This window comes from Opisthorchis viverrini (genome assembly GCF_000715545.1).
Source record: "Opisthorchis viverrini unplaced genomic scaffold opera_v5_347, whole genome shotgun sequence".
Classification (NCBI taxonomy): Eukaryota; Metazoa; Platyhelminthes; class Trematoda; order Opisthorchiida; family Opisthorchiidae; genus Opisthorchis; species Opisthorchis viverrini.
The window spans coordinates 147,012-172,636 of NW_008751997.1; the positions used below are offsets into that span (position 1 = coordinate 147,012).

Genomic DNA, 25,625 nt, shown 5'->3' on the forward strand with positions numbered 1-25,625 from the left:
GGATCCGGAGGTCTTTATCTAGAGATATCCAGAAAGAGATGTCAAAACAACTGAATCACGTGACACATTTTTTTCGATCCAACCTGGCCAGCGATCTGATTGGTAAGAATCTTTGAAAGAACACTCCTTACAAGCCGTCCATCAGTCAGACAAAAAGTGAAGCATAGACTACTTCGTCAGACCGCATCGATGTGTCTGTATTGATTTACCGCTTCTTGTGGAGCAAAACAAGTGACGGGGAGAATAATGAAACGTCTGCTAACTAGTTTTCAGAAAGAACGACAACGTACAATGATCAGCACAGTTTTATCCCGTTTGCTAGACATGGAACACCAAGTGGATTATGCAGTGATTCCATCTGTCAAGGTCCTGCCCATCGAGGAAGACGAGAGTAGGGACGATAGTTGGATTCGGAGCATTGCGTCACGAATGTGGTTGCATTAGGAGAACCAGCTTCGAAAGCAACGGGACTAGATTACAGCCAATGGAATAACCGTTTTCGTTGAGACAGATTTCATTGGTTGTTCTTCACTCGTCCTCGACGGATGAGTTGTGTTCTTAGTATCACCCGCTTGTACGCGACAGTGATCAATAGATCAGCCGGTTCGCACGTTCATTGACTTTTTCTGGTTTGGCCAAGCGCACCGGGCTATCAATCGGCTATCCAGACCGAGGTTCACGGTAATAAGAAGGCATTAAGGAGACTGTGGTCCGCAACAGTTTGTTATACTAAAAACTTTACCTCCGAGTATTTCGTGGCTTAGCAGTTGTCACCGATGGCAACAGTCTGTGTTCACGGTTGGAACTTTACAATAGACCTACATTACATTTATCCGGTAGCGAAAGAGCGAGCCAACTCCGGCCTCCGCGTCCGTCGGATGAATGTGCCGAGAGCTGGCTATGGACCACATAAAGGCATGCAATGACTGGTCAGAATCTAATCCATGCCTGGCTCGGTGTATCTCACACGGTCACGACTGTTAGTTGTCTTCCAGACGGTTGCACGATGCTCCATGTGAAGTGGGTTCTATGGTGAAGCCACAATCTATTGTCCGAAGTGGATTTGCTAGACACGGCCGCAGCTGCGATCTGACGCATACAATGTGTCTGACGTATTAGTTGGCCCTCATCTACCAAGGACAGCGTCCACTATATTCTCGAATCAGCATATGGTCTTTATGTGATTGGTTTGTCGTTCACGGGAACAACACACCTTGACGACCTTGTGGTCGCTACGGATACAGCCAAACCGGAGACAAGTGGGAGCATACGCGATACATCAGTCATTCAGTTCGTGACGTCCGACGCTGGTAGCTCTCCCAATTCAGTCCGGCTCGGTGAATCCTAAGGACAGCCTGCAGCGTTGCACCCGCGGTCTGCATCCTTCAATAAGCAGTCCTATAGTCAGGCAGCGCTCCACTGCTATCCACAAAGTCAAGTTGGACGGATCTACAGAACGGACACCACGGCAATTACATGAAGACCAGATACTGATTCACGGATATGGTGAACGCTGTCCGCAACCTTGTGAGTAGTGTATTAGGATACGGACCTTGGACACATAGCACATAACAAAATAGTATAACCTCTGAAGTGCCATCAGTCTGTCGAGTTTTTTTTTCACCTCAGCTAGTAGAGAGAGGCAGTTCGACGGTATTAGCAACCATTCAGCTGTAAGACCCTTTCGATTCCCAGCTACCATGCCACCCGGAGGGAGCACGAAGACTGAGATACTGACAAGTTGTCCAACTCTAGACAGGAGCGGTCGAGATGCAGAGGTTGGGTTATGAGCCTTAACTTTTAGGCTGTCTCGAGCCCTGTTAAACGCGCCACTATTGAGCACTCAATAAACCGCACATATATTCGTTTCGCTTCGTGCGAATTAGGCATGGTGCGAGGCCTTTGCCGCAGAGCACAAACGCCACATGAAATAGTGGGCCTCCGGAAACACAGCAAGGGGACGAAGCAAAGCTGTCTTGAAAAAGGCATATCCATGGGTTTTCCATTCAAAGATGGCCGTACAGCCAGTAGCATAACTACGAGTAAGTCGGCTTGGAAAAGCCCCTGGGGTCACGTCAATCGCTAGGAAGACCGCACGCAGAACAGTTGTCCGAGTTCGCTCAAATTATTCGCTCCCTATGTTACTGGTGAAAGGAAGAAGGTCTTCGCTGCGGAGTTGTTTATTAGAGAAACACCAACTGAACAGTTACACACTATTGGACAGCAAAACTCTCATATGCATCCTGTTTTCAAAACTGAATATCCATCTTCTTCTTGAACGCGTCTTCCTGAACTTTCCTGGATGTTGATTGACTGTTACTCAAATGCAAGCAAATGCTACCAAGCGACTCCACAAATTTCGTAATAGATCTCACTTTTCGAGGGACGCGAAGCGGATCTACGAGAAAACATACTACTCACATGCCTCATCAGTAGTATCCCCGGTTGCACTGGTAGCTGACAACTTTATTGGTAAAACGGAGCACCTTCGTAAAATGCCTATCACACCGACTGAGGGTTTGTCGGTCGATTGGCATCTCATTGAAACGGACTATCTTCGTGATCTGAATTGGCCATCCTCGGTCTTGTTGCGCAGTTCGAAACCGAAGTTGCCAACATTTGATGAGCCTGTGCTGATCAAACCTAGACGACCAGCCTTGCTCGAACAAAAAGTATTGATTAAAAACCTGTATCTAACACGGAATCGATCTCACCTCTCTCCGGCATAAAAAATGCATCTCCATTCCACCTCTCCAAAGTTTGTTACCATACCCATGTCTGCTAAGCGTTCCATGATTTTGTTCCCTCAACTGGTGAATAGAACTGGACTGTACGATGAAACGGCCCAGTTCAATCCCCGCCCCAAACTGACTTGAGCATTTCGACGGAGAGACAAACGATGGACAGGCGAACAGCCTCGGGTTTGTACGAACCTAGACGGCAGCACTGTTGTTGACACTAAAGTTAAGACGAAAGAACGAGGACAAACTGGGCCGGCTGTCAGTCAAACAAGGACAGTCGACGAATGGGGGGGGGCGATTTCATCCATTCGCTCTGACGTTTTCACTTCCGAGACGACTGGCAGAGAGAGGGCAGCAGATTGACGCGTCTGTAAAACGTTTATTCTATCTTCTGTGGTGACAAAATAAATTTTCTTCGTAATTACAATTAGAAAAAAACAAACAACTGAAAATCAGACAGTTCACTCCACTGATCGCGGTTGATTCGACTGGGACGTTTCACAGTTTCCGACAGAGTGCCATCGGATGGGAAACCCCTCGAAGTATATCTAAAACACGAATCAAGAGGAAAACGAAAGATCGGCTGCCCTGTACAGAGCATTTGTGTGTGTGTTCGTGTGTGCGCGCGCACACACGAACACACACACAGAGACCGGGAATGGAATGATTCGTGGGGACGGGGACATGCTACAGAAATATATGATCAAGACCCAAAAACAGTGAGATACTACTTGTCTGACTACAAAACTGGCTAGTGACTGCAGAGTTGTGTGTGTGTGTGTGCGTGTGGAGCGCAAGTTACAAACTTGCAAAAAAAACCGTCTCAAACAAGAAGAATCAAGAGCAGATAGAAAGAGAACATGAAGACGGTGGGGTGAGTTGTAGGCCAGAAACAAAGGCACTGAAACGAAGTCTGGGAAAGCGTAGAAAAAGGGGAAGGACAAAAGACAAAATGAGAATATCAAATTCTGAACGCGCACGTGGTTCGACAAGACAACATGGGATTGATGTTAACACAGTCATGTGCCCAAACGAGTTACAGACGTAATTTGCCTTGTCTGATGTTCTCATAGGTCTCTTCATCCAGCCGGCGATAAGACTTGGATTTTTGATCGAGCCAAAACAGATGATCTTTCGAACCAGCCGGATTGAATCCGGCCTTCACCAAGTCCACTTTGCGCAATTTGAAAGTACCTGAATCACGAGAGAAAGGAGTATTTATGGAAAGAAAGCAGCAGGACTAAACGTACTGCCTATGGACAGAGGAGTACCAATCGATACAAGCTATTAGCGGGTGAAATAGGTCACTTTTTCAGTTTCAGTAGTATTCGTGAGTAGTATGCTTGAAACCGTTCCACGATCCCCAGGAAATGCCACGCACAAAGTACCGCACGATCAGCGAAACACACTCATTTGGAAACCGATTTGGTTTTCCGAAAGACTCACCTGGAACTCAGCTGAATCTCTCGTTTATGATGTTTCCAGGCAACTGTACCAGGACGCCTCACGTTTCAGTTGCTACGATATTCGAGCTATCGCGATACATGTATATATTTGCTATGCACTACTCATATGGTTGCTGAAGAAGACTGTCGAAGAATGTACCGCATAATCAGTTGAACGTTGTTGTCATTAAGAGATTGAAATGACATTCAATTAACGTACTCGTCAGCGACAAACTCCCAATGACCAGCAACTTTGCCAGTGAAAAGATGGAAGCTAACAAGTGAGTGCTACCCATTTTGAAACGTCATTGGGTAAAATTTAGTGAGTTTCGTCATTAATCGACGTTGATTTACGATAGCGACGTTTATATTCGTGGTGCACTACTCATAAGGTTGCTGAAAATTCCTCGGCAACCTGAAAACATCACAAACGAGAGATTCAGCTGCGTTCCAGGTGAGTCTCTCGCAAAACCAAATTAGTTTGCAAATGAGTGTGGAATTTGGTTTCAAGTAGAACATGAGGTTGACGGAAACTCGTGGACTGCACCTACCTGATGAACCCCAAGAAGGGCGAAACCAGGTAGTGGGCTGTTGAGGAGTTTTCAGCAACCTTATGAGTGTTACATTACACAGATATGCATGTATCACGATACCTCGAATATCGTAGCGACTGAAACATGAGGCGGCCTGGTGCAGCACACTCAGTTGCTTGAGAAGATCACAAACGAGAGATTCAGCTGGGTTCCAGGTGAGTCTCTCGCAAAACCAAATTAGTTTGCAAATGAGTGTATTTCGTTAAGTCATGACACTTACCTAAGAAGAGAGAATTCAACTGCGAGTCAAGATACCAACAAGGAAGCACGGGGAAACTAGAAAAGACGGTAGTAGGTGCAATTCACTGCACCACATCACCTGAAGTCCTGGTAAGGATTCAAGACATCACCGGCCGCTCTTAGTGATGACAGATCAAAAGCATGCTGCAGAAGATGGTCCATTCACCATCAGAAGTGAACAAAAATCGCTTCTCAGCCGCGTCTTCTTCGTTCTTCACTCGACGGTGCATTTGGGTTCGTATGCTAACCCATGTTGAGTAGGCACCGCTGGAATGAAATCAGCCAGATGTATCAGTGACTCGAACCTGACGTCATGATAATTCACCCATCCATTTGCTTAATCTGCCAATGTACTCTTGATCTGCACTTGTTTTGATCATGAGTACCCGCCACTCCCCTTGCCACGTTGGCTGCCCTGTCCGAAACTGGTGTATCAGCTTGTGTGTGCGAATGTGCGTCCACGCCCTGTGTGCTGAGCCTGCCCTGCCTTGCTTTCTCATGATTTCCGTGTAACCGCACCGCCAATCAGACTCACGAGATTCTCCTCGAAAGGGACGACCCACACCAAACAGCCAACATTCCACTCGCCGTTGTTTGGTGTGCGGAGATTGACACTGCACTCTGCCAGTCAGTGACAGACTTGTGCACTTGTTGACGCCACGAACTTGGACAATTGAGGTTTTCTCAACTTTTGTGCGAATAGTACCGTAGACTTTCGAACCGAACTGTTCCTTTTGACATGTGGAATCGTCAAACCTACGCATGACTCACAGGGAAGCTCAACAGGTATACCACACGACCAGGTTGTAGTAGATTTATGCATGGAAACCAGAGTATCTACCACTGGACAGCGGTGATTTTTACGTGAGCATGGTAGAACGACGTAGCACAACTAATGAAAGCAACTCAGGGAGACACAAGTTACTTATCATGGCTGTTTTTTGTTTGCAAACTGACGAGAGCATCACCCGAATCGGTACAGCGGTTCCAGCTACCGATGTTGTTCACGAATGAATAATGAATAGGGTTGTGAAAACAACTCACCGCAGGCGGCAGAGAAGCATTTTTTCTTGTTTCTGAGGTGAATGAAAATGTTGAGCTACAGATGGAAGGAGATAGCTGGGATGCAGGGAATACCAGTGAGCCATGTTTGTCAGTGGGTAGAACCTTGATGCCCTCATCCAGTAGGATGGCGGTCGCTGGCGCGGCTTACTTTGCTGGTTGATCAGACGGCCGGTGATCTATTCGCTGAGCTGATTGCCAAGGTTTGGCGGAGAAATCAACGGCCATCTAATCGACCATCAGTAAACGCATCAGAGCCATAAATATTTCGACACAGTAGTGATTTTTCGCAACGTGGCCTCTCTTGGACCGTGAACAAGGTTGGGTTTGTGAGACAGACAGCTCACTAACATTCGCAGCAACGACTTATCTACCCATCATCATCCCCAACATGGTTCGACAGTAATTCGATATACTCACCGGACTCAGGTAGTGATTCAGAGGTACAACAGATTGTCAAACACGGAAAGCTTCTCGATGTGTTCTGCTTGCGGAGCTAAGTTTTCTGAGCTGTATGACAGTATGCAATGCCTTGCAACGCTTCAGACTATGCCCTTTCCAAACGAGCCATATTCATAGGATGAATTCGTCTTTGACCAGAAGGCTGGGACTAATGCACCCGTCCATGTGGATAGGTTCTTTTGAAGCTCTGGAGCCTCGTTTGGTCCCAGCCATTGCCAGATTGGTTCTTTTGAAGCACTGGAGCCTCGTTTGGTCCCAGTCACTGCCGCAACAGAAACTTAAAGACTGGAAGTACCAATCGCCTGCAGTTGCGTAGGGACCGATTCAAGGGCGGTTCTATCTTCTGCTCACCCACTGTCCTGGGAACAGTGTTTCCATGACAGACGGAAAACGAGTAGGAAAACGAACTAGATTTAACGAATTCATGCAAAAGCCTCTAGATGACCTATACTAGGCCGATACACATCACAAGAAGACAGCGATAATGAACAGGTGGACATGCAGTTAACCTTGATTAGTGGAGGTTTCGTTCTATAGGCGAGGCCAATCTATGCTGAAAAGCCCGAAGGCACTGTACAGCTACTTCGCTCTTAGTAAGAGTGATAAAGAGTGCGCATCTCAAGAAACTCAAGTAGAGGGTCTTGAACACGTGACCTCCCGTTATTAGTGCGAACAGTTAACTGTTCGGTCACCAGCAGCTTCCCAGTATTACAAATAGGTTTAAATCGGCCGTACAATGTCTGTCCACTTTTCGGCATAGATTAATATCACTCACATGGTAAAATCTCCTTCAAAAATGTCTTCGCACTGCAACTCACTCACTCACTCACTCACTCACTCACTCACTCACTCACTCACTCACTCACTCACTCACTCACTCACTCACTCACTCACTCACTCACTCACTCACTCACTCACTCACTCACTCACTCACTCACTCACTCACTCACTCACTCACTCACTCACTCACTCACTCACTCACTCACTCACTCACTCACTCACTCACTCACTCACTCACTCACTCACTCACTCACTCACTCACTCACTCACTCACTCACTCACTCACTCACTCACTCACTCACTCACTCACTCACTCACTCACTCACTCACTCACTCACTCACTCACTCACTCACTCACTCACTCACTCACTCACTCACTCACTCACTCACTCACTCACTCACTCACTCACTCACTCACTCACTCACTCACTCACTCACTCACTCACTCACTCACTCACTCACTCACTCACTCACTCACTCACTCACTCACTCACTCACTCACTCACTCACTCACTCACTCACTCACTCACTCACTCACTCACTCACTCACTCACTCACTCACTCACTCACTCACTCACTCACTCACTCACTCACTCACTCACTCACTCACTCACTCACTCACTCACTCACTCACTCACTCACTCACTCACTCACTCACTCACTCACTCACTCACTCACTCACTCACTCACTCACTCACTCACTCACTCACTCACTCACTCACTCACTCACTCACTCACTCACTCACTCACTCACTCACTCACTCACTCACTCACTCACTCACTCACTCACTCACTCACTCACTCACTCACTCACTCACTCACTCACTCACTCACTCACTCACTCACTCACTCACTCACTCACTCACTCACTCACTCACTCACTCACTCACTCACTCACTCACTCACTCACTCACTCACTCACTCACTCACTCACTCACTCACTCACTCACTCACTCACTCACTCACTCACTCACTCACTCACTCACTCACTCACTCACTCACTCACTCACTCACTCACTCACTCACTCACTCACTCACTCACTCACTCACTCACTCACTCACTCACTCACTCACTCACTCACTCACTCACTCACTCACTCACTCACTCACTCACTCACTCACTCACTCACTCACTCACTCACTCACTCACTCACTCACTCACTCACTCACTCACTCACTCACTCACTCACTCACTCACTCACTCACTCACTCACTCACTCACTCACTCACTCACTCACTCACTCACTCACTCACTCACTCACTCACTCACTCACTCACTCACTCACTCACTCACTCACTCACTCACTCACTCACTCACTCACTCACTCACTCACTCACTCGCTCGCTCGCTAGATTGGTTTCAACGGAAAACTGAACTGAATCTCCCGTTTACGATATCATTCAACGGAATGTGCTGCACATACGCGGCCTCGTGTTTCAGTTGGGACAACATTCGAGATTGTTCGGGCGGGACACACTACTCGTACTGTTACTGAAGACACCTCAATAGCTTAGGACAGAGTTCACCCTTCTTGGGATTCAGCTGGTAGGAGCATTGCTCGAGTTTTTGTGGGGCTAGGGAAGGTGTGAGATAGAGACTCCTGAAGGGTGTGGGCTCTTTTGGGGAGTGATTTCTTCTTGGAGAGGCCTCACTTAAAACAGAGGTGATAGGACATCGGCTATCAAGAGGTGCGTAACGAAGTCGCAAGTTCCGGTAGGTGAATTTGCAGAGTTGAGCTACAAGTAAACGCGCCATCGCCATCGACCTCTTGCCATTGAGCACTGCTTCGTAATCTCCATTCTAGAAACGTGTCATCCACTTTGATAGTTTCATAGTCGCATATCACGAAAGCTGGTCGGAACAGCTTCCGTTCGACTGACTTTCAGATCACACCTGTAACTGTCATGTACTCAAGCATGATCTGCTTCGCACGTGCCTCGATCATATGACCTGGCACGACGGCCGGTTCTGAAAAAGCCGGATCAATGCACATTTATGTACCACAATGATACAACGAGCAAGGCGCTCTACCCGGCAGACGGTAAATTCACCAAACTGACGAGTTGTGACAAAAGTCGAAAAACCAAGAGATAAACATGAACTGAGAAGCTGCATAGCTTTAAAATGCGTCTACAGTTTTTGAGCACTGCTGTCTGTGTACACAGTACTCACTGTGATATCATCGGCGTCCGATGGTGGGTTCTTCATTTGAAAGGGCTGGAACTGGAGTCATAAGCCGTATGCGCCGCACGTTTTTTAACTTAGCAATCTTGCACAAGGGGCAAGATGGTTCAGTGGCTAGAGAGTGGATGCACTAACCGAAGGGTCTGTGGTTCGAACACGAACTCTGCCTCTCGACTTCCCCTGCCTAGGCTTGGGCAGTATCCTGACAGTATCTCAGCCCTCGTGCTTCCTTCGGGTGGTATGGCAGTAAAGAACCGAGAGAAGTGTTCAGCCGAGCGTTTTATTTCAATCATGCACAATATTTGAAGGATATTGGTCGAAAAAGTTTACCCATTCTGTAGACTACCTTTGACTACAAAATATAAAAAACGAACTGTTCAGCTGTAATATCCTTTCGGTGCCTAGCTGCCATGCCACCCGAATAAAGCACGAAGGCTGGGACAGTGCCAGTTTGCCCAAGCCCAGACTGGGGAAGTCGAGAGGCAGAGGCCGGGTTCAAACCACGGACCTTCCGGTCAGTAAATTCGCGCTCTAACCAATTGAGCCATCTCGCCTTGCAAAATATCAAGCTGCCGACAAAGATGACTCAGCGCAGCAAAGAAACCCCAATCGCGTGGACCCCCCTTCTATACTGATAACTTGTGATCAGCCACCCTTTCGCCCCGCAACACGCGCCATGGGGCAAGGAACACGAACGAAGCAAAACTGATCTCATGGGAAAAACGGCGTTGCTGTTTTTGCCGGTAAACTGAGAACTGACTGTAAAACATAACAGCTAAGCACGCTTGTTGCGCGGAGGAAGTAGCTCTCGTGCGTTCGCCGGGGCCACAATATGTCCAGAGTCAACGCCAGTAATGTGAACGTCTTGCTAAGCGGTTATGGTTTTGTTATATCACTCCATTGGGACAATGTGTTGTTGTACAGCTGAACGCTGTACAGTGTTGGCAAACAGCTCGGAGGCAAAGTGCGTTCTGGGCGTACACGTTTCCAGATCAACAGACAAATGAGGACGGTGCTGTGGGGCGGGTCACAAATATCTACGGTACTTAGCTGGAAGTCCATCAGAAACGGGAACTTTGAAGTGGTTTCCACACGTAGCTCTGACTTCAGAAGGGAAAAATTGACTTGCACAATTAAAGATTTCTCTCTTACTTGGCACCCACCCTTGCCTTCTAACTTTACTTGGTTATTTGGTGGGCAGAAGACCTTTTATAAATGTGCAGCGGTGCTGTAGACAGGAAACACAAGAAGGTAGGCAACTCACTTGTCATTTCGATTGTCTCACAAAGCCTCAAAAACAGTGGGCGGGCGTAGATAGGCAGGTGTTCCGCGGCCTCGGTATACAACTTGGCGACCAATTTTTGCTCATCTTCTGGACTTAGATTCGTCAAGTTGACAACCATCGCGGCCATCCCTGCTTTGCCCTCATTGCCCGGCACTTGGACGCCATAGACGCTGATGGCCTGTTCGGGGAAGGCTCTGTGAAGCACAGATTCTACTTCTGCGGTCGAGACATTCTCTCCTCGCCATCGGAACGTGTCTCCAAGTCGATCACTAAAGTACAGGTAGCCCAGTTCGTCGCAATAGAGAAGGTCACCTATAAGAGGTAGTAAAGAGAGAACAAAATGTTGTTACCAATAAATGACAGTAATACTAACAACAAAAACAGTAAAACGGTGAACAGATATGCGCTGAGGCACTGGGGACCCATCCACTCAATCGGTACTGATCGCCGAGATGGTCTCGGGCTTTCATTCGACTGATGTCACAGAAGTCCTACCATCATCACCCGCAAGCGCCCACCTTCATAGCACACACAATTCCAGTTGAACAAATGAACACGACATACTCATCAAGTTAAATATAACACATTAGAGTAGATGCCGCCAGCATGCCTGCTACTGTCCACGAGGGTCATTTGCCGACCATGTGAGTACACGTCGAGTGAAGCTCCCCAGAAAAAATGGTGGGAGGCAAGGCATGCGCACGGTTTCAGTGGGCTGCGTTGATGAACAATGCACTCTTCACATTGATGTCCAGCTTACTTTCATCTGCAGTTTCATCCATGAACGGGACGCAGTACAGAGAGACATCATACACTTGGGGGATACATTCTGGATTCTCCATGAGCTTGGCACTTAGCCTGCTTATCCGGAAACTGGATATTCCATTGGCTGAAAGAAAGCTAGGTTGTACAGGAGCCCCTTGGACGCTTATCAATACGGAGAGATGGGTCAGTGGTCAGAGCGCGAATTAACTAACCGGAAGGTTCGTGGTTCGAACCCGACCTCTGCCTCTCGACTTTTTCTGTCTAAGCTTCGGTCACCGAGCAGTAAGACACCGAAAGGGTGCTACAGCTGGAAGATTTTTTTACCAAGGCCAATAGCTATTCTGTGCGATCTGACAAGCATTAGCTGATCTGTGTCCTTTTTATATGACTGTGAGCTCCCGACTTGATGCCCAAGTCTACCCAGCTGGGGGGAACGATGGGCCGGTCAGTCAGGTCCACCTCCTAGCCTTAAGGGATTTGAATTGCCCGTTCAGAAATCGTTCAGCTGTAGCCGCCTTTCGGTGCCTAACTGCCATGCCACCCGAAGGTCGCACGAGGGCTGGAATACTGCCAGGTTGCCCAAGCCTAGACAGGGGGGAAGTCGAGTGGCAGAGGTCGGGTTCGAACCACAGACCTTTCGGTCAGTAAATTCGCGCTCTAACCACTTGGACCATCTCGCCCAGAATATACCTGTTGAAGGACCTTCTAGATGTGTTCTCACACTCAGATCTTAAACTAATAGACTAGCGTAGAAATACCACGTGAAAAGACGAAATAAGAATACCCAGTCAACAGGAAAGAAAACTGCGGGAATAGGAGGTTTGGTCACTTTTTCTGAAGTGTTATGGATGGTTAATGGGGAACCGACTGAGGATCTTGGAGACTATTGAGGAGTTCCTCTCTTCGAAGGATACACTCTTGGACGTCTCAGGTCACTCATGGGGTGCAATGTGAAAGTAGCTAGTATGGTCTCGCTTGTGTCCATCGAAATGCTGGTGGGATTGGGAGGCTGGAAGGAGAGGTCAATCCAGACTGCACTAGGGTGGGTTATTGCATCCACATAGCTGGTGAATTAGTCATGTGACTTACCAGAGGCAAACCAGGCATCACCAGGTCGGAATACATTGCGCAACACTTTCTTCTGCGATGCCTCTTGATTCACATAACCATCGTAGAATCTCGCTGGATTTCGATTATTGATGCGACCGATCATCTGTCCCGGTTCGTTTGTATCGCACTCAATGCACAACCCGGTTTCTGCGTCTCGAACTGGTTCCTCCGAAATCGGGTCCATTTTAATCAGGTAAATGGGGTAGAGAAATCGGATTGTTTGAGGAATGAAACCGATTGCCCCCAGCTGGCAGATATGAAGAGAGAGAGCGAATTGGCTTGGAGTGAAGGCACACAGCCCCAGATTGAGAAAACATTCAACTGATGGCTAAGTGGCCAGGGTGGCCAAATCAACAGAAACGAAAGTAGTGAAATCCCGTAATTTAAAAGCTACACCTAACACGCATCAAATCTCTCTTGAGAAAGCAGGGTTTGCAAGCCCAGTTGTCCCACTAGGTTTTGCAGGAAGCCAACTCTTATGAACCGGATGGAAGACCGAGTAGACTGGTTTACGGCCGAGTCAATAATAAATTAAACTGGGTACCATGGACATAAATATCTTCTTTTGTAAGTCTTCAGTTCGGCTGTTCGTTCGTTTTTCGACCCAGTTGGTACGTCATAGCACAGACGTACATCTATCGTCCACAGGGCGTCGGAAAACGGAAGACGAGTTTTCTTTCAGTTTGGAAGGGAGGCAGTAGTGTGAGACTGTTCAGCCCTGGCGACGTGGATTTCACGAAGTTGTTATCTTGCTTTATGGGGAAATGTGTGGCCTGGTCTAAGAATTTAGCCATTGAGGATGCATTCACCAAGGATAAGTGTCTGCGAACAACAGAGTTCCGGCCAGAAGGATAGTCGAGTTGGGGTTGTCCACTTGCATTTGGGTCGGTTTTGATGGCATAAAATCATTGCCTGGAATTTCCGTTCGCGCCCAAGTTGGCCGTCACAACTGAATGACTTGATGTCCAACTGCACGTAGCTTCCGCGTGCAAGGTACGGGTACAGCATTCGGATCGCAAACTTCGACTTGCTGAGCTGCGCTATCGCGGACTACCTCCGGCGCCCTTCTGCATCGTCTCTCTGAGGTTCCGTTCTAGACTACCTGAATTCCCCATTCGGACTACACCAACACTTGACTGTTGAAGCTGAGGCGTCGACTATTAATTTATTAAGAAAAACTGTGATGAACAGACAAAATATAACTGCATTGGTGCCGTGTCTGTTGGCAAACCCGTCCACGGGCTTCCGTATTTATTAAGCTGTGATGAACAGACATAAAATAGAACTGTATTGGTGCCGTGTCTGTTGGCAAACCCGTCCACGGGCTTCCGTATTTTCGTCTGGATGTGGTGTACTGGAGCCTCTATTCGTTTCCATCCTACAAGTGATGTCGGTGTGCGTTTAATAGCCGCCCCACCCTTCTTGGTACCTCTATGCAAGGGATTCGAATCCGGGGCCTTCCGGACAGAAGCAAAACACCATAACGTCCGTTCATTAATCGCTCACAGCATTTTACATCACCATACTTCAATCACGGCGTTAAGAAAATCCCAAGCAGCTTGTGGGGTTCTCTGTCTCTGAGCAGACCACATATTATGTGAGTAGTGAGAAGGTATTAAAATCCCAGACTAGTCGCCACCGTTCAACTCACTTTCGTCTGAGTGATACAAGAGCTAGTTGTGAACAGTGCTCGATGGTTACTGTGCCTCCAGACCATAAACTGTCCCGGTCGAATAAACGAACTAAACAGTCACTTGTTAGACAAACTTGTGATGGCATTGTATGTATCACCACTCAGAAACACTTCGGTAAACAAACCCTAACTGAAACTCAAAAAATGACTCGCGCGTGTCATAAGCCCCAAATCATCGGTGAACGAAACTGCGGCAGCTGCAACCACTGTACGACGAGTACGCGGTTATTACAGCTGACAATGATGATGATGATGATAAGCCCGGACACTCACCTTACGATCACAGTTGATGATACCTGAATTGGACTCAGTCGCCCCGTACAGTTCACCAATCTGCGGGACCTGGAATCGTTTTTGGAATTCAAGCCAAGTCTCTCGGCGCAAACCGTTTCCGAAAGCCAGTCGGACATTGTGCTTCGTGTCGGACGGTTTGGGTGGTTGGGCGACCAGGTAGCGGCAAGTTTCACCAATGTATTGGACGACCTAAGGCGGGAGTAGCACGGATTTAGTCAACGTTGAACGGATAAAGATGCCGCAAATGGGTGCAGGAAGGATGCTGAAAGGAATGGCGCCATTTGTTAACAACAATTCGTCAAAGGTAGACAAGATAACATAGAATTTTCCCAACAGATGATAAATTACAAATGGTTCATGACTCGATTAGCCCTGTACATTCGAATTCATGCTGGGAAAACCTTTTCGCTTGACCTAAAGCTTCAGGATCTGGCCGTGTGACTGTAGTCTCAAAATGGGAGAAAGAAATGGAAAGCAAAAAACAGTCTGGTACAATTCGGTTGACCTCAAAAGCTGCTCGACATCGTTTTCTTGCCCCATAATTCGTCAAGATTCGGTTATTTCGCTGAGATCGATTCTTATTGGGTGACAGCAATGAGTGTCAGAACACGCCGATATAGTTCCGCGGTTGACATTGATCCCCAGAAGTTAACACGAACAGGAAAAGCCCACGTATAGACGATACAATGGCGATCTCATGAGAGAGCGGATGAGGGTTGGTCAGCCAAGCTGTCACCCGATCAACGATAACACAGAAGCATCAGTAGCGGTGTCTTGTGGCATCCTAACACCCGCAGCTTTAGACCGCACACAAATGTGATGTAGCTAGCCAGTGTTTGGCGGTTCCGACCATCACTGCTGGCTTATGTCGACTGCTTGTCTAAGAAGCACTGGCTATTCGAGGCCCAAAGGAAATTCCGGGGCTAAAATAAATTTCACTAACAAACCGTGCACTGAAGTGCAGTGGTACCGACCGCTAGAACGTCGCTCACCGAAGAAACGGAGAATAAGGGAAGGGGAGCCACGTGATGGAGGTGGTGGCCCGATCAGTTCATTGACATCGAATGGCTCTGTGTCCAATAGGGTAGGGATTAGGAGTTACGCAGTGTAGGCAATAGCTTTCATGTAAGCCATAAGCTGCCAGCCATATATTTCACGACCACCAACCACCGGTTCGGCTCGTCACTGCATTTGCATCAGCATCACTGATCTAACGTTCCCACTAGACTCGCAGAGCTTTGGAGGCACTGACGGTAGAGAGACAGGGCCTTCAAGTGTCTTCCACATGCAGCGGCCACGTCCCTGGTCTGTAAAATAAGATGGATCCGCTCGCAGCAGTGTGCACCATACCTTTGACAGTAAAGCTGATATTACTTTGGTGCTACAAGCGTCGCGAGTTTGCCCTGAGCTCCCCGATTCCGCAATTGATTTCGTCCTTCAACAATTTGCAGGAACTTATGAAGCTGTTCAAGTAGGCGGAGTAAACTACCAAATTCATCGGTGCACCAGCAAGCGTGCAGTTTGAGTTGGATCCCACTCAACCTCACCGTAACAACTGACACTTTAAAGATGCGAATTCAACCCCGAACTGTGAAGCAAAATTATTTAGGCTAGTTGATACTTTTAAAGTGTCTGATCCAAGGGCATACTCAATATCTGTCAGCGACCGCCCAAGGAGCACTTTGATTCCCGAGGTGATAGAGGCAGGCGAAGAGGATTCAAGCGGCACATCGATTACGGAGTTAAAGGGAGACAGAGAACACCTCTGCCGGACAACACTTGCTTTGGTGGACTCAAAATATACCTGCCGTAGACACAGACGTGTACGGAAGGAGGCGTACAGAGACTCCTCATCGTCAGACGCCGCCACAGTTTCTGACGACCAACGAGATCGAGAAAGACTATCGTTGTTAGTCGTCAGGAAGAGTTCCAACGCTCGCCGCAAGGATATTACGGCAAAACCCAGCGTGAATCTGACTCTCCCGATAATGAAACACATCGGATTCTATGATTAACAAAATGTTGGAAGGCGAAATATGGTCCGATGAGGAGCTATCATCTGTTGTAAAACGTGAACAGAACTCATCTGTATAACGTTTGAGAAATTTACTACTCCCAGGTATTTTCCTGGACATCGTCTGACTAATTGACATCAATGATCGAATACACCCAAACAGCCTAGTAATCTACAAACCAACTGTGCATTAGCTTCGGGGATAACACGTGGTTTTATCAGTAGTATATGCCGTTACATCAACATCGAAGATACCGCTTTGGTTGTTTCATCGGGATATACTACATATCTGCGGTACGATGGAGATCAATAACTAGATCAGACTAGAACTGTACGTCGCCAGATTGACAGCTGGATGAGTGTAAGAATAGGGATGAGGCAACTGAACGCACACCAAAAGAGAATAAAATAAACTCACCGTACACTTGTACTTGATGCAGTCATCCCAGAACTGGCTAGCTGAAAACTTTGGTCGGATAACCAGGGGGGTTCCACGGATAAGCATTTGTCCGGCCCCAACAATGCCAGCCAACGTGTGATACAATGGAAGCGCAGTGTACAAAATATCTGATTTGTAGATCCCGAAGGAATACCGCACGCCTGCAACCATGAAGATGTAGCGAGGAGTGGTGATAATGGCGGCCTGTGAAAAAAAAGAATGGAGGTGGAACGTGATGAAATCTGAAGAACAAATTCAGAAAGTCGTGGAAAAACGCTGCATATATCACGTAGTGCAAACGGTGAGGGTGTGCAGTGTATCAGGCTGCCTCAGCCGGTGGAATTCACACCCACATTTGCAATCAGAATATGTGCAAGGTATCATCAGTGAACAAAAATTGTGTCAAATGGAACCACTGTACGAATTGCACAGGGTCCACACAGATTTAAAATACCAGGAAATACAATAGCCACAATTTAATGGACCCGATACAGTTGATCGATAAGAAAAGACATTTTCCGCGCCACTATCCTCAGAACACACGACCAAAAATTGGCTGAATAGCATCACGTTAGATCCAGAATACTGAAGTTAACGAATGCACTAAAGTCGCCCCTCTCCAGCGAGGCCGCCGTGAGGAGAACACATTTGGTTGCTCTACCAGGGAAACGCGCGATCCGCTCTTTGCTAGCTGGTTCAAGAGGTCCATGATGGGAAGCAAAGGAAGACATCAAACAACCAGTCCCACCGAGATGGTGAAGACATCTCCACCATACCAAAAATATCAACTAGGTCTGGACGACCGCCATTCCTATCGACAATGAAACTCAGCTATCTTCCGAATTCAGAGACAGTCCGAATGCGTCGGAGGATAACACATAGTATATGAATGCAGAAATCCAACTTTATGTGCGACTCAAAGGTCACACCAGTGTCAGATTTCAGTTACAACGATAATCGAGATATCGAAATATTTTGCTTCTCGTGACACTTGATCAGATGGATTGTCCGGTTTTCGCCGAGTGACATCACGTGAAAGTAGCTGATTGTTTCCTTGAAAAGCTTCATCCATTCCGCTGCACACAAACTTGTGATCGGCAAAGTTAGAAGCTGTAACCTATCGATCCAGTTGGATACGCAACAGTGGGCCAAATGATACACCAACAACCCCCTCAAAATGGAGTTTTCTTGTCGCAAACCATGCCAGTCTTCGGTTACATCAACAATCTTGCCGTCTAGACTGGAAAGATTGACCACCGCTTAAAGGGCATGCCTGTTGGCGGAATTTGCCCCGTCTGGTTTAATCCACTGTTGCACGGGGATTTGGCTTCTTGTTCCACGGCGCCATAACCGCGAAAATGTGAATTTAACGGTAATAAACATAGCAGAGTCAACGAAACGATTCACAGATTATTAGTTCCAAGTGAACACTACTAAGCCCAAACAGTTTTACCATCCATTTATTTGCCCTGATAACGACTTTACCTCTTGAGACAGCTGTAAATGCTGCGAAAGTCTGTCTGGTATTAGCTGATCAGTGCCCTCCTAAGCGTAGCTTTAACAGGCATCTTGCAACTAACTGACTGCAGAGCAAGTCTGCCAACGAACTCTGGCGCACAACTTCGTGTAGATGCGAACAAAAAAGTCTAACCGCTCAGCTGTAACACCCTTTCGGTGCCATGCCAGGCTGGGATACTGCCAGGTTGCTTAAGTCTAGACAAGTGAAGTTAAGAGACAGAGGTCGGGTTTGAGCCACGGATCTTCCGGTCAGTAAATTCACGCGCTAACCCGGCCGAGTGCAACCAAACTCTGGTCGGGAGCCATTAGTGTATCGCTGCACTCACAGGTGACTAGGAAAAGTGTACCGAGGCAGCGACAGCCCGTTATTTTTAATTTCTGACCATATCATTGGTTGGTTTGCGTTCGGGAAATCCAGGATGCTTGGGGAGGCAAGTGAATCTGAACAAGACAACAGATGCAGCGCCGCCCGTTGACTGTGCGTATGACAGGGTTCCAACGGGCTTTAGGATTTGTATCGAATGGGGCGAACAGGGCGGTAATTATGGGTTTTAATCGTTTCTAAGCTACTGGCTTTGATTGACTACTCTGGTTGACATGCTGGTGTGGCAATGAGTTGTTTGATTTCCCAGTCGATTGCACACGGTGCACCGGCTCCTATATGGATATCAGTCTGTCCGGAAGTGTTGCTACAAAAGACTATCGGAACGATGTTGTTAGGACGCAGAGGATGGAGTTCACTGGTCGCTGTAACACAGTTACAACATTTTCTTGACGCAGCACACTACTTATTTAAGTAATAAAAATATAGACGCCCACCTGTAGCACCCTTTCGCTGGATAACTGCCAGGCTATCCAACGGAAGCATGAGGTACTGCCAAGTTGCCCGAACCTAGACAGGAGCGGCCGAGGTCTCGAACCATAGATCTTCAGGTCAGTAAGTTCGCACGTTAACAAATGAGCTATTTTGATCTCACGCTACTTTAAGGGATTGCTGGGAACTCCTCAACAGCCCATCAACGTTTTCGCGCTTCTTGAGGCTCATTCACACCAACCGTATGTTCTATTTGAACCCAAATTGTAGCCAACTGACGAGATACACAGGGAATACCAAGGAAACAATCAAACTGAATTCCAGTGGTCGGGTCTCCGTAGGAATCTACATCAATCAGCCAAACAAATGGCGGCGTTGTAAAATTCTGGAAAGTACCAGACTTTGACAACCAACCAGCCGGATACAAGTAGAAATCAAGGACAAGCAGATCATTGTAAATATGAGATTTCGTGGATTTTTCTACTCGCCTGTGTGTTCCGTTGTTCTTGTTGCGTTCCCTAATTTAATAGGAAACTGGCAGCGAGTTAGCGGTCACATGTGCCAGCGGTGAATCGCGCACCAAAGAAACCACGTCACATCTTTCATTTAATTCCTTTACTTAACTTAGCTTTGCCAATTAGTTTGCAATCGGATAATAACCCGATTGTAAGGCTTGGTGAACAAATCAACAAACCGATCGACAGCAAATTAACACATCTAAGCCACCAATATTCCGACAAATTGCCGACAAGTCTCTTTCTATCGGTCGTTGACGAAGGCGACTTGCATACTGGTCCAGAACGAGCGACGGCAGACCTGAGGATATTCTACCTGGAGACAATTTTTCGCCACACATCCACCCACATTTGTCGCTGCTCTTCGAGTTCCGTGAAATCGTCAGGCGACAAGCTGACAAAGTAATCAGAGGTCTGATGCGCTGCTAGTTACCTCGTACTGTGGAATGAGCAGAGTAGCAATATCGAGTGGTGTTCGAGACTCTGATGTTGATGCTCGAAAAGTGGGGCGAGATGGCCCATGTGGTTAGAGCGCGACTTCACTAACCGTAAGATGCGTGGTTCGAACCCGACCCTTGCCTCTCGACTTCCCCTGTCTAGGCTTGGGCAAGCTGGCAGTATCCCAGCCCTCGTGCAACCTTCGGGTGGCATGGCAGTTAGGCACCGGAAGGGTGCTACAGCCGAATTATTTTTTTTATTCCAAAAGTCAACAGTTACTGGGCACTTTAACAAAACGTCGCGGGAGTACATATTTCCTACTTCCATAAGAGATGATTTCTGTGCCATCATCCGAAAATGGTATGCGAACTTTCAATCCCGGTTAGAGACACAGTAGACTGCCAAAATTCATGTGCCTGGAAGCGAATAGCTGATGACTTGGGGGTGGATACCTCCGTCAAAATGTCGACTGAGGACTCACACGTCACGAAGCGATATGTGATTTCAAAGAAAGTCGTCTCTCGAGATGATGGTTCTCTGGGGTTGCTTGTATACCTTTATTCTTCACATGTGGATACATTCCTGAGGCCACTGACGGCAGGCGGCCTTGTTTATCGTAGTAGACGTCTCGTACGCCTGAGAATCTCACATCATCGTAACGGAGATATATGTGAGATAAGGGTTTTGCAAAGGCGTCGACAAGGCGAAGTTGGATGATGTGGGAGGAGTAAGAATGAGTAGGAGAGAGGTAATTACCATCGTAATGATAAAACCATATTCATTCAGGTGTGTTTCAGAGCCTAGCTTCCATGCCATTCGATGAAAGCAGGAAGGGCCGAGATACTGCCGGATCGCCCAAGCCTGGACAAGAGGTTGGGTCGAACCTGGTTCGAACCACTGGGCTATCTCGAGCTATTGTACACATTTGTGACCTAATTGCTCCTTTTAGCAAAATTCGGAAAAACCTTGGTGCATTGCCATAAAAGAAACGGCCCATGTGTGTGCTGGGTTGGGTTGCAGCTTGAATTTGTGTAAAGAAACCAGCATTGATGTGAGCCGGGTTTGTTGTGAACGTGACTGCATTGTCAAGAAAAAAAGACACATCGGAGTTTGTACATATAAACACACGACTACAACACTTGTTCGTTCAGCGTAGGATACGACACCAGCTGACTAAGTTTGCAATGTGTTGACAGGAAGCATGAGTCAATCAATAGGACTGAAATAAATTCACAAAACGCACAGTAACATCACATCACTATATGCGATGCGGATAGTTTGATACCAGCCTACTACATTCAACGATTGTGGTAGCCCCTACCACAACAGTCACCTGAAGCAAGTACCAGCGGAAACAGAGATAAACCCCATCGCATACTCTTATGTACTCCCCGGGGGGATGGTCCCTCTTCGGAGGGACACAGTTTTTGCTGTTCACGTGGTGTCAGTCAACCAATCAATCAATTTATCAGCCACAAACCGTGTACCATAGGCACAATGGTTCCAGCTGCTACAGTTTCGGTCACCGGAAAGTGGGAGAATGTGGGGCGACCTACAGTCAAGTCTTGGCGGCGATGGCATATTCATTTGGTTCGGGGATTAGGTAGCTACGCGAAGAAAGCGATAGGTTCGATGCACGAGCGCAGCTGACTGCGTGATAGGGCCATTTCCGCCCACGTGGTGGGTCTCAGCTGTACCACCTTCCGGCGCCTAGCTGCCATGCTACCCGAAGGAAGCACGAGGGCTGGGATACTGCCAGGTTGCTCAATCCTAGACAGGGGAAGTCGAGCGGCAGGGGTCGGGTTCGAGCCACGGACCTTCCGGTCAGTAATTTCGCGCTCTAACCACTTCCGCCATCTCGTCCTCCCCCTGGCGTACATAGAATGAGAGGTATAAATGCGGAACTAAGAAGGCAATGGAGCGAAAAGTGAAGTAACCACTGCACTGGTGTACTGGCATGAGCATTGGTAATCCCTATCACTCAAAACCTTTGGTATGACGGTGTGCGTGTGGAACCCAATCATACGCAATCACTCAAAACCTTTGGTATGACTGGTGTGCGTGTGGAACCCAATCATACGCAAATAACAACAATGGCAAATTCCGTGGAACGGTAACCGTTTTGTCCAAGAGCAAGTAGGAAGTGGTAATCACCATGTCCACGTGCGTAGGCAGTTTGGTGTGACAGAAGAATGCCCTTCGTTCTTCAAGGGTGACGTTCTGACGAGGTCGACTTTTGATGAAGTCTCGCATCAGATCCGTTTGGAAATTTTATGCAGGCATATAGAAAAGTACCCCCCGAATAGGAACCACGCTTGGGACGAGATCAACACGGTCACGACGATCAGACAACCTAATAACTTGTATCTAAGTTACTACTCACGGAATCTGTTATCCCTAGGGATTTCAAAATTCTGTTAGAAAAAACGTAAAATTGAATGTCCAACAATGCAAAAACTTCATAGATTCGACATGGCACTTCCAGTCGTTCAGCTGTAGCACCCCCCCGGTGCCTAGCTGCCATGCCACACGAAGGAGGCACGAGGACCTAAATGCTGCCAGGTTGCCCAGGCCTAGACAGGGGAAGTCGAGAGGCAGAGGTCGGGTTCGAACCATAAACCTACCAGTGAGTAAATTCGCGCTCTAACAACTTGGTTCATCTCGCCCCATGGCACTTCCAAGCTCGGTAGTAAACTATCCTCATCATCATCGTCCTCACCGTCACCATCAGAGACCGAAACACTGGTGTTGACACTGGTGCTTCATTGTCGTACAACCACCAAAATCCGAACTGACAGCGGCCAGTATTACTAGTACCTTTGGTTCTGATGTGCTCTTGCTCTCAGGCCGGTACAGTATGACACCTTTCTGTTAACTTCACCTAACCTGCAAAAGGATGAAACGTAGAGGATGGTGTTTACCTATTACATAACAAAGGTTAGTATGCCTCAGTTGACCTTGCGTTGGGTAGGCAGCTGAGGAAGCTCAATCAAAACGCTACGGCCATTTCATCGTATGGTGCCTGATGTGCGAGTCTTGACTGTGCTAGCGCACACTGCGCCTTGAAGAGCATTCACCATTGTTTGTCCTTTCTTTGGTTGTTGGTCCTTAGACGCGTGTTCCCATACCAAAATCTTTACATACTTTGGGATTCACCTCATCAGACTGGCACTGCCCTTGGCATGATCTCGAATGAGACGTTTCTCTCTTTTCTCCCATATTCTCCTGTTACTCTTTCGCATTCATCGCTTGCACTCACTTTTTATGTTTGTGACCGTGCTCTTCAAAAATAAATGATAATAGTAGTAGTAGTAGTATTCAAAAAGAGAGAAGACGCTTTTTGTCTTCTTCCGAAGACGGACACTATTGATCACCCAGTTTGCTTCAGTCACGGTTATTCAAGCGGGCTAGAGGACAAGATGAAGCATTTTATTGCACATTCACAAAACTCGTTCAAAACGTTCAGCTATCCCCTCAGAGTTTTTTCCTAGATAGAGGGGTTGAGCGAATCTGTGATTGTTGCACGGATAGCGCTGAGCACACCCAAGATAGACTGATGACTTGTGCTTGGATTTCTCTTCACTGTATCGTGAAGTTCTTGTATCGGACTGGTCTAACCAACAGCGTGTTGAGACTCGAAATTGTGGAGGAAACGGCAAGCCGCTGCTCAGCTGCTGATGAAAGAGTAAATTTACAATCCAGCGGCGTCTGTGAACTTGTATAATTTTTGCCGACGGCCAGACATAAGCCTGTAACACAAAGAACGTGTGTACGACGCTCACGTACCTGCCGACCTACCATATAAATGCGGAAAATGGTTAGAAGACATCACATGACCGGTCGCTTTCTAGCACATTGTCTGCGAAACACCGATTACGATTGGCTAGAACAGCGTATGGGAAATGAGGTTCGCCACTGGGCGTTTGGAATGAGACGACGGATTTGTCATGCTGGTTAGGTTTTGACCCCAACTACGCTGTTTGCCCGTCCAGTCCTGCTGTTAGCGACATCAGTCGAGATGCAGAAGTCGGGTTCGAACAACGTACCTTCCCAGTCAGCAAATCCGCGCTCTAAACACTGAGCCATCTCGCCCAGGCTGGTCAATGCACACAAGTCTGATGAGGCGGCTCAGTGGTTGAGGCGCAAAATTACTGAACTGAAGGTTCGTGGTTCGAAACAAACTCCGCATGTCGACTACTCTTGTCTAGGCTTGAGTAACCCAGCGGTATTTCAGCCCACGTGCTTCATTCGGGTGGGATGGCAGCTAGGCACCGAAAGGGTGTTACAGCTGAACGTACACAGTATCCTGACTCTGCAGGATAGGGTCGGCCAACTGTCCTTTACAATTTGGACTGCTCAAGTAGTGAAAGGCCAACTACCGATGTCCCACAGTGAGGCGTTTGAATCAAAGGCTTTGGCTGTTGTCTTCAGGTCTAGGCCTCCTGACACTGCATTGGCAATGAAACAACGAAACAAAAGCATGATAGTCAAGCACCAGTGTGTTGAGTGCTGGCCCGTTGCCAACGGGACAAACGGGAGGTGAAAAAAGAAGAGTATGCACCGAACTCGAACAGTACAAACCTCGGGATGACCTACTAACAGTCAATAACTTACCTTTGGCAATCCACTTGTCCCACTGGTATACACATAAATCAGATGTTCCCGACTCTTGTTACAAGGCAACGGAGGCGGTGGCTTGTGGGATGCTTGTGCAATCGCTTGATTCCATCTTGCAGTCGACGTTGTTGTCATCGCTGTGGATGCCTCAGGGGTATTTGCGGCCTCTTCTACATACCATATCATTTCGTTAGGGAACCGATCGGTGCGGTCAATTTCTAAAAATGCCTCTTTCAGATTGTTCCCGACCACGATAGCCTTGGCATCCAGTGCATCCACACAGTGAGCAAGTGAAACGTTTCTGAGGTTGTGATTTAAAAGTCCTGTGGCCACACCAATCTAAAATAAATGTGATGAGGAAAAAAACCAGTTGCAAGACCAGACAACAAGCGAAATGAGACTGCAGAGACCGAGTGAGAACAGCGCTTATTTGCAAATTAACTGGGTGTTGATGAGGGACTATGCTGAATCCTACTCCTGGATCCCTCATTCAGAATATTTTTTCGCTGAATGTGCCTCATTAACACCGCCTTATTCTCCAGATGGAACAAAGAGCTTGAAGATCTCAAACTGTGACTCAATACTGCTAATAAGGTTGGAGGGAGCCCTGGACAC

At 47.5% G+C, this 25,625-nt stretch overlaps 1 protein-coding gene across 1 annotated transcript in view; it reads right to left on the reverse strand.

Annotated features, from left to right (window-relative positions):
• Positions 1–3,101: 3,101 nt before the first annotated feature.
• Positions 3,102–25,625, reverse strand: part of T265_10158 (hypothetical protein) — a gene marked incomplete at both ends in the record, with an annotated part of 36,760 nt that continues 14,236 nt past the window's right edge. The window contains 6 exons of the mRNA XM_009176446.1: positions 3,102–3,935; positions 10,773–11,105; positions 12,648–12,915; positions 14,635–14,844; positions 17,088–17,312; positions 25,008–25,349. Of these exons, the coding sequence (XP_009174710.1) occupies positions 3,778–3,935; positions 10,773–11,105; positions 12,648–12,915; positions 14,635–14,844; positions 17,088–17,312; positions 25,008–25,349 (1,536 nt within the window). The remainder of the gene's footprint in view (positions 3,936–10,772; positions 11,106–12,647; positions 12,916–14,634; positions 14,845–17,087; positions 17,313–25,007; positions 25,350–25,625) is intronic.